Genomic DNA, 12,645 nt, shown 5'->3' with positions numbered 1-12,645 from the left:
ATGAATATTAACAAGTCAACAGGAAAACAAACACACTGAAAGAAATACAGCCAATGGCAAAGCAAAAACAATTTATAAAAAATAGAAATAGGGGTCTAATAAATAGATGTAAAAATGATTCATTAGTAATTTTAAAAATTACAAGTAAACAACGAAATCTAACTTTAAGGACCAAAAGTACTCTATTTTACATTTATCAGTATGCTAAATCAACTTTGCTAATTCTTTATTTGCACATGTATAGATTTTAAGAGAATACTTAATTCTGGTAAGGGTTTGGGAGATTCTTGGTTAAAGTGACAAATGAACTTTTTCTGGTATGTTTTAAGAACTTTAAATTAATATTAGGGTTAATAAATTAATAAAAGGGTTAATATTCCTTGACCCTTTTAAGAATCTAGCCTAGGGAAAACACTGAGATGCATGATGATTTTGTGCACAGTTGTCTTCAAAGCATTACTTCTAAGCCCCAAATCTCAGAAGCAACCAAAAAAAGTGTTTACCAGCCCTTTTTACATCAAAACAAACATAGAAAATAATAATATTTGTACAATACACCATGGAGGCTTATTTGCACCAGAATAGGACCCAAACCAGTTCCTCTGAGGGCTGAAATGCCTGGATCCCAAAACATCTGTCACTATTCCTAACCATCAGTAACCTGGGACAAATTAGTTAGAAAAATCCAACCCCCAAAAATCTAACTTTAATTCAAATATGACAACTCTGTATTATGGTTTGACACTAAAATTAAAGTCTTAAACTTTAAAAACATAAGAGAATTTTTATGGTTTTGGGTCTTACATTTAAGTCTTTAATCCATTTTGAGTCTATTCTTGTATATGGTGTAAGAAGGTGGTCATTTTTTTGCAGGTCTCTGTCCAATTTTCTCAACACTATTCACTGAAGACACTGTCTTTACCCCATTGTATATATTCTTGCCTCCTTTGTCATATATTAAAAAAGCATATAGATGTGGATTTATTTCTGGGCTCTCTATTCTGTTCCACTGATCAATGTATCTGTTTTTATGCCAGCATCATGCTGTTTTGATTACCATAGGCTTATAGTATAGTTTAATATCAGGTACTGTGATATCTCCAATTTTGTTCTTCTTTCTCAAGATGGGGAACATGGCATAGGGAATGCAGTCAGCAGTAATGTAATGGCTATGTGTAGAACCAGAGGAAAGATAGAGCAATCAGGGGGATCATTTCATAAACTATATAAATGTCTAACCAATGTACTGTATATTTGCAACTAATAATAATAAATAAAATGCTAAAAAAATAATAAAATAAAAAACAAAAACAAAAAAATAAGAAGATATTTGGTCTAATAGATACTAAAACAGATAAGCCTGCAAAAAAATGTAGATATTGAAATTAGGTTTACAAAGAACTTTATGTGAAACTATTGTCATTATGGTATTTAAAGTAAAGAAAATCAGAAAGTAAAGCTGTTTACTGACTACAGTCCAAAATTTAAATTACAGTATGACATATTTACAAACATGCATGCATAAAAATACTGCTAAAACAAAATATAAAAATTCATCTCTATGTAATGGTTTCTGGATTTTAAATTATATTCTTCACTGAATTTCCAAAAATTTTACAATAAACACTGTTATTTTATATAAGAAAAATAAATTTGGAATAAAGAAAACTGTAACAGAGATAATAGGAAATTATACGAAATTATAGTTTAAATATTTTTCAAATCGAATGTTGATACTGCTGTTGATATTTTATTAACATTTGGAAATCTCCCAAAAATCTATGATGTGTGGCAAAGAGAAAAGAGAGTTCAGTATCTTAAAAAGAGATGGTTATTCAATAAGACCCAAGAGTCAATATCCCATCAAACGTAGTTTCTAAAGTAATTATTTCTCTAATGTTCTTTTAATATATATTGTGTTAGGTGAACACAATAGCAGGAATATATATTTTTTCAGTTTGAGTCAGTACATTCCTGAGACTCAGACTTTATATATGTGACCACTTCTTATAATATGCTTAAATAGGATCTTGATTATATTAATGTGGTTGAGAGTGAAAGGAAGCCCACAAATGGTTAAGCTTCTTCTGTAGGAAAGCACTCTGCCCAATCACATTTGTGTAATCTATGTAGTTTTCTTAGCTGAAGAAGACAAACATGTAAGGGAAAATATTTTTGTGAGAATCTCAATGTTTTTCCATCCCCACTAAGGGCCTGAATATTAACTTAATGTGTTTTGCACACAAACAGGCCATTCCAACAACACCGTACACAGACCATAACCAAAGTATGTATGTAGAGGGTTTTTACCTCACTACACAAACATAATCCATATTGCTTCCTTCCGCTCTCATCTATTTATATGCCAAAGAAAATTTACAGTAGCTGACAGTCACTATAATAATTAGCAATAACTTCAAAATACTGAAAATATCAAAATAGATATTCTCTTTTGCCCATCATATTTAGGAGAATTAATGGATGCCTCATGAGTTGGGCCATCATATATCTTCTTGGGTGTTCTTCACTTAGAAACCCACTCTACTTCTCCACATCAGTGCATATTAGGCCACCCTTCCTTCCAAGTATCTTAAAAATAAAATAAAGAATTTAACTGCTCCCAAGGAATAAAGTCACAAGTTTGCTACTGGAGAAACAGTGAATTATGTAAAGAGACTGATTAATCACAAAAGCTACCATCGATGATTTAACATTTATGTCATACTTAATCATCTTAAGCCATTTTTTTCTGATGCAAATGTGACATTTAGAAGTTACAATTTAAAAATTCATAGAAGTTTTAAAAAATAATATTTGCATAGGTTTAGGCAAATATTTCCATCCTTCATGTGTTAGAAACAACAGACCTAAAATGTCAAAAGAAAAAATCCCACTAGATTCTAAAATTTGGTTAGATAACTTGCTTACTCACAGTACTTAATTTTAAGTAGTTTTATTGGCATCCTATATCTGTGAATGATAAAAGCCAAATAAAATTCCATAGACTAAAAGGAAAGAGAAATGGTAAAATCTTTAGGATTGAGCAAACTGCATACTAATCGCTGTTCTTTAGCAGACAATTCACCGCTACAATTAGCTACCAGCAATTTCTCAATGCTCGCTGCCTTCCAAGAGACAAAATCCAACATAATTTATTACTTCTATTTAATGAGATAATAATGAACATTAATTTATTTTCTTTTTCACTTTGCAAGAGTACAAGTTAAATACATTTAGTCTTAATTCCGCAAATGCTAGTTGTGTGCCCATGTTCCATACTAGATATAGAATGCAAGAAAAATTGCAACTTGCTCATTAATCTATTATTCAAGGTTGCTTCCATTAACCAGGTATTTAAATCAACTTACACAGAAATATAAACCTCTAAAAAAAGGGAAACAATTTGTTTACCATAAAGTTATACTTGGGTATGAAAAAGAATTTGGAAGATGTTTTATTAGAAATATTTAAAATGTCAAGTAAGGATAGTGAAACAGTTAAAATTTTCAGGAGGGGAGAGCTGTGTGTAGGGAGGAAAATATTAGTAAGAAACATGGTAGAAAGTAGGATTATCAACATTTATAGTTAAAGAAATAGTCTAAACGTCCACTAAAAATGTATACCTGTATTTTATACTAGAAAGCTATGGGTACAATTCTTTTTTATGCTTGTTGTCAAATCTAAGTAATAACTTTGTAATTTTACATCTGTTGAATATACAGGTCTTTTACGGCATGGCTTAGAAGAGGTAAAGATCTTGGAAAGAAGAAATGAAATAAAGGTATGACTCTCCAAGGGGACTCACACTATCTGGCTTGAAAGTAGTACGCAGGTATCTAGAATACAGAAATAAAAGACACTGTGAGACCTGCATCATGTGAAAAGTCATTGGATTTCAGCAAATTACGGGATTTTCCTTAAGTTTCAGCAATCAGTGCTCATTGCGTGTAGCAGAGTTCCTCTTTGAACACAATTCCCAGGAGCACTTGGGATTTGTCACAAGATTCCACTGCACTAACTGACAATGAGACAGGGTAAAGAAATACAGGTAGAACTCTTGGCTGACCTATGTACTTCATTGGCCAAAGAAAAATTTTAAAAATTACCAGAAAACAATTCATCTAATCCTTTTCAGTGAAGAGAAATTCGTTTAGGATCAATGTTCTTCCTGTCAAAACTCTTTTTTGAATTTGTGCCATTCACTCATATGTGTTACTGAAAGCATACCCATCAGTGTTTATCTTCATGTCTTCCAATTATAGTTGTTAGCAAATGAGTATTATATTTACATCTATCCCAAATTTATTCTTGATATTCATAGAATCTTGGGAAAATGTGGTATGTGTGGGAAATGCCAACTTCAGAAAATCAGATCTAAATCCTTCAAACTTCTAGTTTTTCACTAGCTACTTAATCTAATGAATAACCCTGTCTTTGATAGAGGCTTACTAATAATGGCCTCCTTTTTATACTTTCTATGTTACATGTGCTATTTTAAAGTATCTTAATAATTTAATTAATGGACCCTGAGAAGTTCTGTGAAAGAGAGTTTGGGCACTGGGAAATATGAGTTTTAGTTCTGCCTTGTTGATGGAACGTAGGACAAATCACCAGATCTTCTGGAAGCTCAGTACGCTCAAGTAAAACTTAGAGTACCGCTTATTTCACAAAAAGGTTGCCAAGCCTAAGAGTTAAGTCATAGAAACTGCAAAAATTCAGGGACAATTGATATAGAATATATGAAAATGTTTAATGATTAAAAAGCGCTATATAAATGTGATATCATTATTATTATTCCTATCATTCTAGTTAATTGTATGTGTCTCCTCAAATAGATAAAACTCTTCAGAAGGAAAACATATTAAAAATATAACTCCAGGGCATTTTAAGAACCTTTCTTTACAGGAGTCCTTCTTTTAATTTTTCTTCTACTTTAACTAGGAAATGATGACCAGTTACATAAAGTCTCATGGGAGTCAGCTTATGCTGAGTTGGTCAGCGCCGACCAACGAATAAAAGAAATGAGAGATTTACACAGGAAAAAGAAAATATAAGTAAGATGTTGAATGTCGAATGTTTTTCTTAATTATCTTTTCATCTTCCCATTATGATCATATGTTTGTTTAATATAAGAGAATTTTTAAGATGAAGAATGTCATAAGAATTGTGGAATTTAAAAAGCATTGATATTAACACAGAAGAATACATAGATGGAGCATTCTCTGGACATCTAGGTGACGTTTTAATAAAGTATAATAATGTCCTTTATGCCAGGAGTGTTGAAGAACAAGAAGAAGATGAGAAAGTGTGAGAATAGGACCTTTTGTGGGAAATTTATATATATATATATTTCTAGATGATAATTTGTTTTTCAAAAAAAATCATTGCTATTAAGTCTTTATAGATCATGATCTAAAAATAAATTATGTACTACATTTATGAATAAAAGGATATAATCGATATCTGCTGCTTGGTATTTTTTCCCTAAGATTTCCCTTTTGTTGGTTCATTTTTAATCAACAGTTTTATCTAACGAATCCAGCCTTAATCTTCCCAAACTCTGGATATGCTAGGAGACATTCCAGAACACAGGAAGAGGAAAGGGGAGAGGGAAATTCCAAAAGAATGAGTTGCTTTCAGGATGAGGACAAAAACCTAAATCTAAATGTTGCCTTTACTTCACTCAAATATGCACAAAATATTCATGAAATAATTTAAACACAGGTGAAGCCACTGCAGAAAAAATTTCCAAGAGTCTGTTACCCACTAATTAACATCCACTATCCAACATGGAAAGTTAGCAAATAGAGACAGCATGTGTTGAAGTTAATTCTAAATGGTTTTCAACATTTGTGGCATGTTTATATTTTTGCAGGATATGACTCAAAATTTGCTTTGAACTATTTTGCATTTCTTACAGTAATAAAGAGAAAAAGTTCTGTGTTCTTCCAATTCCCCATTCATATCTAGATAAAACCACAATTTCCTTCTTGAGTAACCAAAAATATAATTCAAAGAAATACAGAAGTATGTTTTAAGAAATTTGTATCTAAAATATCATCAATCTGACATACTTTTTTTAAATCCACATTTTCTTCATAATAAAAGCATCTACCATCTAGAAATTACGTTTGAGATCCTGATATTAATTTATCCAAGTATTGTTCATATTCCACGTCTCCAAAAGAAAATTAAATGTTAATTTAACATTAAATGGAATTTTAGAATTTTCAAAAACTCAATATCTAATGAGTGAGAAACGAAAACAAGTGAAATTGACTTAGAACAAATGTTTGCGCTAGGAAAGCGCGATCGTGAGCACTGTGAAGAGATAGCAAAAATCTTTAAGAGCCAGTTTGCAATCACTCAGGAAAAGTTTGACCAAAACAGCAAATTTCATTTTTTACCCTCTTTGGGTTGTTAGATATTATTAAGTAAGCCCAATACTATGAACAGAATACATCTCGATTTTGGCAAGTTATTAGAAAAAGAATCTAACTGTATCCTTTCAGATATAAGAGATATATGGATTTTGGTGGAATTCACAGATGATAAAACAGATCTTTGTAAAAAGCGATAAATGACAGATTATTACAGCCTAAATAATGACATATTTTTTATCATCATGAGGTTATGGAGACATAGTCATTTATAAATGTCAGAAAATTCCTTTAAAAAAAAAGTTAATACCACGCAGGGTCACATTCCAAAGATAATATTTGCATCAAGTGCATCCCCCATTACACTCTGATGTAAGAACATTATTTGGAACCCTGGGTTTGGTTGTGGCATAACCCACACTTGACAGGGAACTTGGCAAACAAGAATATGTTCAGGGAAAGCATCAAAGGTGCCGAAATCTTTGTAAACTACACAATGTAAGAAGAACTGGCTGGAAGAACAGATTGAGTTTGGCTGGAAAACATAGTCTCAGATGGGACATGCTAAGTGCTGGCAACATCTGGAGATCAGTTAAGAGGACGTTTTGGGCTCAGGCTATTACCAGAAGAATAGAACTGAGACCAATGGGTACTAGTTGTGAGAAATATTTTTAAAAGATGTTTAACAAACATCTTCAAAAAGAAACAGGAAAGCTCTAGGAATACCAAGGGAAACTGACTAGTGCTCAACTCCCAACCTCATTGCTCTTTAGCTGTGTGTCTGCTGTGTACAGGAATACGAAAGTGAAAAAAAAAAAGCACAATAATTCTTGTCTTCATAGACCTTATAGCACACGGAAGGAGACAGAACATAAATAACATAGGTAAATTACATAGTATAGTGGAAGGTGATAAGCACTATACGAAAAAATAAAGATATTTGAAGTTTTAAACAAGGTCAGGGAAGCTTCAATGAAAAAGTGATACATTGATTTATAAAGATTTATTAATTTAACAAACAGATACATTAACTTCATCAGTAATTTTTTAATTAATTAATTCTATTATGAAATCCTTTGGAAAATGTGGTGCCCTCAACCGGAGAGTGTTATGGGCTGAATTATGACTCCCCAAAATTCATATGTTGACATCCTGACCAAAAGCTCTTCAGAGTACTTGGAGACAGGGTAATTAAGCTAAATGAGCTCATTAGGATGGTTTCTAATCCAATGTGACTGGTGTTCTTAAAAGAAGAGATTAGGACACAGACATGGGCAGAAGGATGACGATGTGAAGACACAGGGAAAAGACAGCCAAGAGACCTCAGAAGAAACCAACCCTGTCGACACTTGAATTTCAGACTCTGCCTCCAAAACTATGAGATATTTCCACTGTTTGAGCCACCCAGTCTGGGCTGCTTTGTCATGGCAGCCCTAAGGGAACCAATATAGAGAATACTGTAGTGTATAAACCCAGTCTAAACATTAAGTTTAGGATAATGCAAGATTGCATGGCCATTTTTACAACAACTCAGAAGCTTTTATAAACTTTACACTTAGAATTTATATGTAGATTTCAGTTTTTTCTGTATTTCTTTCAACATTATATTGCATTAGAAATCTTAGACCTACTGGGTTTTCTCCCAATAAACTCCATTGATGAGATACAGTTTAACAAAAATATCACAAAGATTTCACAATGAATAATAGCATGCTTATGTTATACATAAACTTTCAGGATATGTGAAGTTTCATTTTTCTATCAATATATGTTTAATTAAATTTACTGAAGTTTAAAATAGCAACTCACAATCTTATAGAATGTTCATGTGCAACAGCAAACAGGTAATAATATCAGAATTTAGCTTTCTCCAGCCCATTCAAATCTTCTTCCGTAATAGCTGAACAAGTTTAGTACAGTCTTGCTGTAGACCTGTAATCAAGCTGGCCACTTACCAACACAGGCACTCTGCATGACTATGCAGGAAAAGCTGGATGCATATTTAAAATACTCTTTAATTTAAAGAATATTGTTTCCTATTCTTTTCTCTTGGATTTTCCTATTAGCGAAGTCGATTAGTTTTAGAGATTAAAAAAAGAAGTAAATGAATATACTTACAGGTCCTGTTAATTTAGGTGCTTTCTCGAACTCTCTACCCTCCTCCATTAGTGCTTCTTCGGTCCCAGGTAAAGAATCTATTTTCACAAAAAGAATGAATAAATTATAGTCACATATTGCTTATTGGCTCTGTGATACGCAAGCCTATTATGAGAAGGATAGTAAAGTGACTGAACTGGTTGTTGAAAAAGCATAGTGTTTGTGAGTTAAATAAGTGTGTACAATGTTATTTATTCAGCTTAAAGACAACCAATGAAAAATGTTAAGAATTTCTAGTTTAGAAGGACGTGGCAAAGTTTGGAATATGCAAGAACTGCTGCTCTCTTGGATAGAGCTAATTTTTTTTCTTTTTAGCATATCATCCAGCTAATTGTTGGAACTTATAATTAATGTTCTTTTTCTGGTTTGTAATTTTATATTTATTTGTTTTATCTCTAAACTGTCTTCTTTCTTACTTTCTTTACCACACAATTTAAGTATCGTTTTGTATTCTCTCTTTTTAAATGGGATGGCAAATTCTGAAAATTTTGGAGAAGGGTGCATATTGTTAAAATATTTTAATGGAAAGAAGTTGCGATTACTTAGCTTGAATAGATGGAGGAATGAATGAGTGGCTTTCAAATACGGGAGTAAAATGATGGCAACCCTTTCCATATGTCTGCTGAGTTAAATTAATTATAACAACAAAGTTTATACGGGCTATAAAAATCCTACAGTAAGAGTAGATATGTAGAGCATCTAGAAATAATTTGAGTCTTAATACCTTCTATTCGAATAAAAATTCAGTTAGAAGGAAGGCATTTTAAACCACTGAAGACTTAAAATTGATTTCTTATATTTATTAATTTTTAAAAGAGCCATATGAACCCCTAAAAGTTTTCCTTCAGATTCACATAAATATAAAGACAGATTTTCCTGTTGCATAAGATGTGAGCTCTGAAATAAAAATGAGAACATTAAATCCTTCAAGCCCTTAATGGCCACCCAAGACCAGGAGACAATGGAAAGCTCAGCATAAATCCATGAGCATAGTTTCTGAATCATGGAGCTCCCCCTATCTCTGATAATTCAGAATTCTACATGCAAGAAGAAAAGCTACTAAATCCCAGGGCACATAGTTTATCTAGATGTAGACGTAGATTTCATTTTAGAACATGGAATTCTTTCCACCATAAAACTGACTTTGGGAGAACCACATATATTCTCAAGTTGTAAATAAATTTAAAAATTTAACCTACCACCCTTCCAAACAGAACATAGACAGTAAAAAGAAGCAAAATTTAATGAGAATTATACTGTGTCAAAATATTAATCTACTTACAAAAAGTATTTGAACCCTTAGTTACTAAAACCCAATTGTAAGAGTGACGATAGACTCTTTAAATTAGGATGTATAATTGCCATAATTTAAGTCTTCCAAGACTGAATTATAGTCTACTAAACTGTGAGCAAATACTTAGATAATTTTAGTATTCACTTAGTATTTTTCCTGTTTTATTTGTGTTGAAATTCTTCAGTAGAATACTGACTTAATAAGTAAACAATATTAAAATGTTCTATTCTACATTACAAAGCAACTTATTAGGAGAAGAAAACCAACTTTCTAGTGGGTTTGCTGATTTTTTAAGGTTAGAAATACTAAAACTGAGTTTTTGAGTTCTTCTTAGTGAGAAGTCCGTGGTTTTAAAGAGGCATTGTTGTTCTGTTTGAGTTTTTAATGCATGTATATATTAATCAATTCGTTCACTCACTTATTTGTATATCTGTTTATTCATTTATTCAACAAATATTATACGCCAGGCACTCTACTAGATGCTTTCAAAACAAGTTGAGCAAAATAATTATTAAGACTCTCTCTCTTTTACATTTTGTTCTGTTTTTGTTTTTGTTGAATTCTTCCTGATTATTGGTACCTTATCTAGTGAGGTCTAAAATATGATCAATTCCATTCAGTATAGTACAGAAGAACAACTGTAAAATCCTGCCAGAATATTTTTGAATGTACATATCTAACCATATTGAAAGTTGTTAAGTTGAAAGGACTCTGCTAAATAGTTCAAATCTGGTGACAGAAAATCAGTCCAACATGCTAGTAAGGAAAATAGATATCGTGAAAATAAAACCTTCATGTTTCATGCTTGGAGTTCCATTTTTTAAAAGTATTTTAGTACACTGATTATTAACAATAATTGAGTGCATATGTGTAAAGTATTTTGCCCTGTCAACTGTGAACAATTTCTTTTATAAGTATATACAATTTTCAAAATACAGGCAATACATTCTCTGAGTTTCTTATTTTAAATCACATAGAGGGAAAATGACTCTCTGAATTGGTCAAATATTAGAGTTTACCTTGTCTCTTCATTTTAGAGAAGAAGAAACTGAAACATAGAGAGATAAAGTAATTTTGTCAAAATCTAAGTCTCTGGCAGTACTTGAACTAGAACTTTGCTTCTTATTGTTAATTGGGCATGCTCATGGAAACCTAGAAATTTGTAGAGTTTATTACAATGTTTAGCTTTATTCACCTTTTTCCTGTCATTATTTTTATTTTTGCTGTTTGTGTCACAATAGGCTTTTTAATGCACAAAATTACACCTATGTATAGAAATATTTATGTTTATTGAGCTAAGCTCAATGTGGTCACACAGCTGACATAAAAGTCATATTATCACTTTTGAATAATTCCAATAATACTGAATTATTGGATCTAGTGATGTGACTAACTTAAATGGAAAATAATGTACTGAATCAGAAACTCATATTTTGGAATTTGCTAATTAAGTCTACTAATTATTGAATGCGAAGAATGTACAATATAAACAATTTAAGAAAGGAGCTTAAACACAATGAATACATTCCCGCCCTCCCTCCCCTTGCCCCCCATCAGTGGATGCAAGTAAATGTAATCAATATATTACTGATAAATTGTTTAATTTTCCAAAAAATTGAAATCCCTATAATTCTCAGTTATTCTATAGATGTGATTGCTGCAAGATACAGATTTGTAGATTGGTGAATTGGGCTGGTTCTGATGGAATTTTTTTTAAATAATGGGCTAATAGTTAAATAATATCTGTCTTGTGTCAACAAATGGCCACCCTGGGCCACCCATTTTGCTGGTGACGCACTGCCCAACTTGTGCTGTCGCTGTTAAAGGTCTATCATGAGAGTGTTTCATGTCATCGGGATTACGAGAAATTTGAATACTTGCAAACTATTATCATTTTTTGCATTATGCTACACTGGCATTGGTTGATGCTCCCAAAGCACTTTATTTTTAAGTGTTAATTAGGTAATATTGACATATAAAAAAGTATATGTAAATAAATGTATGTATAATATACAGTATATTTAAATTATAAAGCACAATGATAAATACCCCAAACCTATCACTGAATTTAAGAATTAAAACATTTCCAATCATCTTTATATATCTGTGAGCAACTTCCTTATCCCATCTCCAGAATCCCCATCCCCCCTGAGGATAACCATTTTGAGTTTCTAATTCCTTTCGTTAAATATAGTTTTATCACTTATGTATGTTTTCCTAAAGATTGTATTACTTAGATTTGCTGGTTTTGAGCTTTACAAAAATGTCATCCTATGACTTGCTTTTGTTCAATCAATATTATGTTTGTAAAATTCATTTGATTGTGAGCTACAACCTGTTCATACCAGACTGACCGAGAGACCTAACTGCCGTTTCAAATCAGTTGCCTGGAATCATCCACGGTGGGAGTGTTTACATCACAGAAACCATCGTCTCTACAAAACAGGCCTTCCTTTTGCAAAGAAACAGTTGTTAATATTTACCAGTGGAGTGTCTAGATTTTAAATTATATAAATGCTCAAGAGTTTAAGATAATGAAAAGTTATTTCCAAAATGTTTATACCCAAGTAGTGTATGACTTTCATTTTATTTGTCTTCGACAATATTTAGTTTTGCCACATTTCTTAATTAATGGCAAATGAAAGGTGGCAAAACAGCATCTCTCTGTGGTCCTAATTTTCTTTTCCTTGATTACTAGAGTGGTTAAGCTTTTTGCAAATACTCACTGGTCAGTTGAGTTTCCTCTTCTGTGAAATGTCGATTTAGATCCGTGGCTTATTTTTCTATTGGTTTGTCGATCTCTTCTTTATTAAA

The 12,645-nt window shown here is 31.9% G+C and overlaps 1 protein-coding gene across 1 annotated transcript in view; it reads right to left on the bottom strand.

Annotated features, from left to right (window-relative positions):
- CUNH8orf34 (chromosome unknown C8orf34 homolog) overlaps positions 1–12,645 on the bottom strand; it is a 291,185-nt gene that overhangs the window by 58,838 nt on the left and 219,702 nt on the right. The window contains exon 9 of the mRNA XM_011364628.1: positions 8,499–8,575. Within this exon, the coding sequence (XP_011362930.1) occupies positions 8,499–8,575 (77 nt within the window). The remainder of the gene's footprint in view (positions 1–8,498; positions 8,576–12,645) is intronic.

Source organism: Pteropus vampyrus, unplaced genomic scaffold (assembly GCF_000151845.1).
Source record: "Pteropus vampyrus isolate Shadow unplaced genomic scaffold, Pvam_2.0 Scaffold99, whole genome shotgun sequence".
In the NCBI taxonomy this organism is placed as follows: Eukaryota; Metazoa; Chordata; class Mammalia; order Chiroptera; family Pteropodidae; genus Pteropus; species Pteropus vampyrus.
Note: the sequence above shows the minus strand (reverse complement) of the source record. Positions and strands in the feature narration are given on the sequence as shown.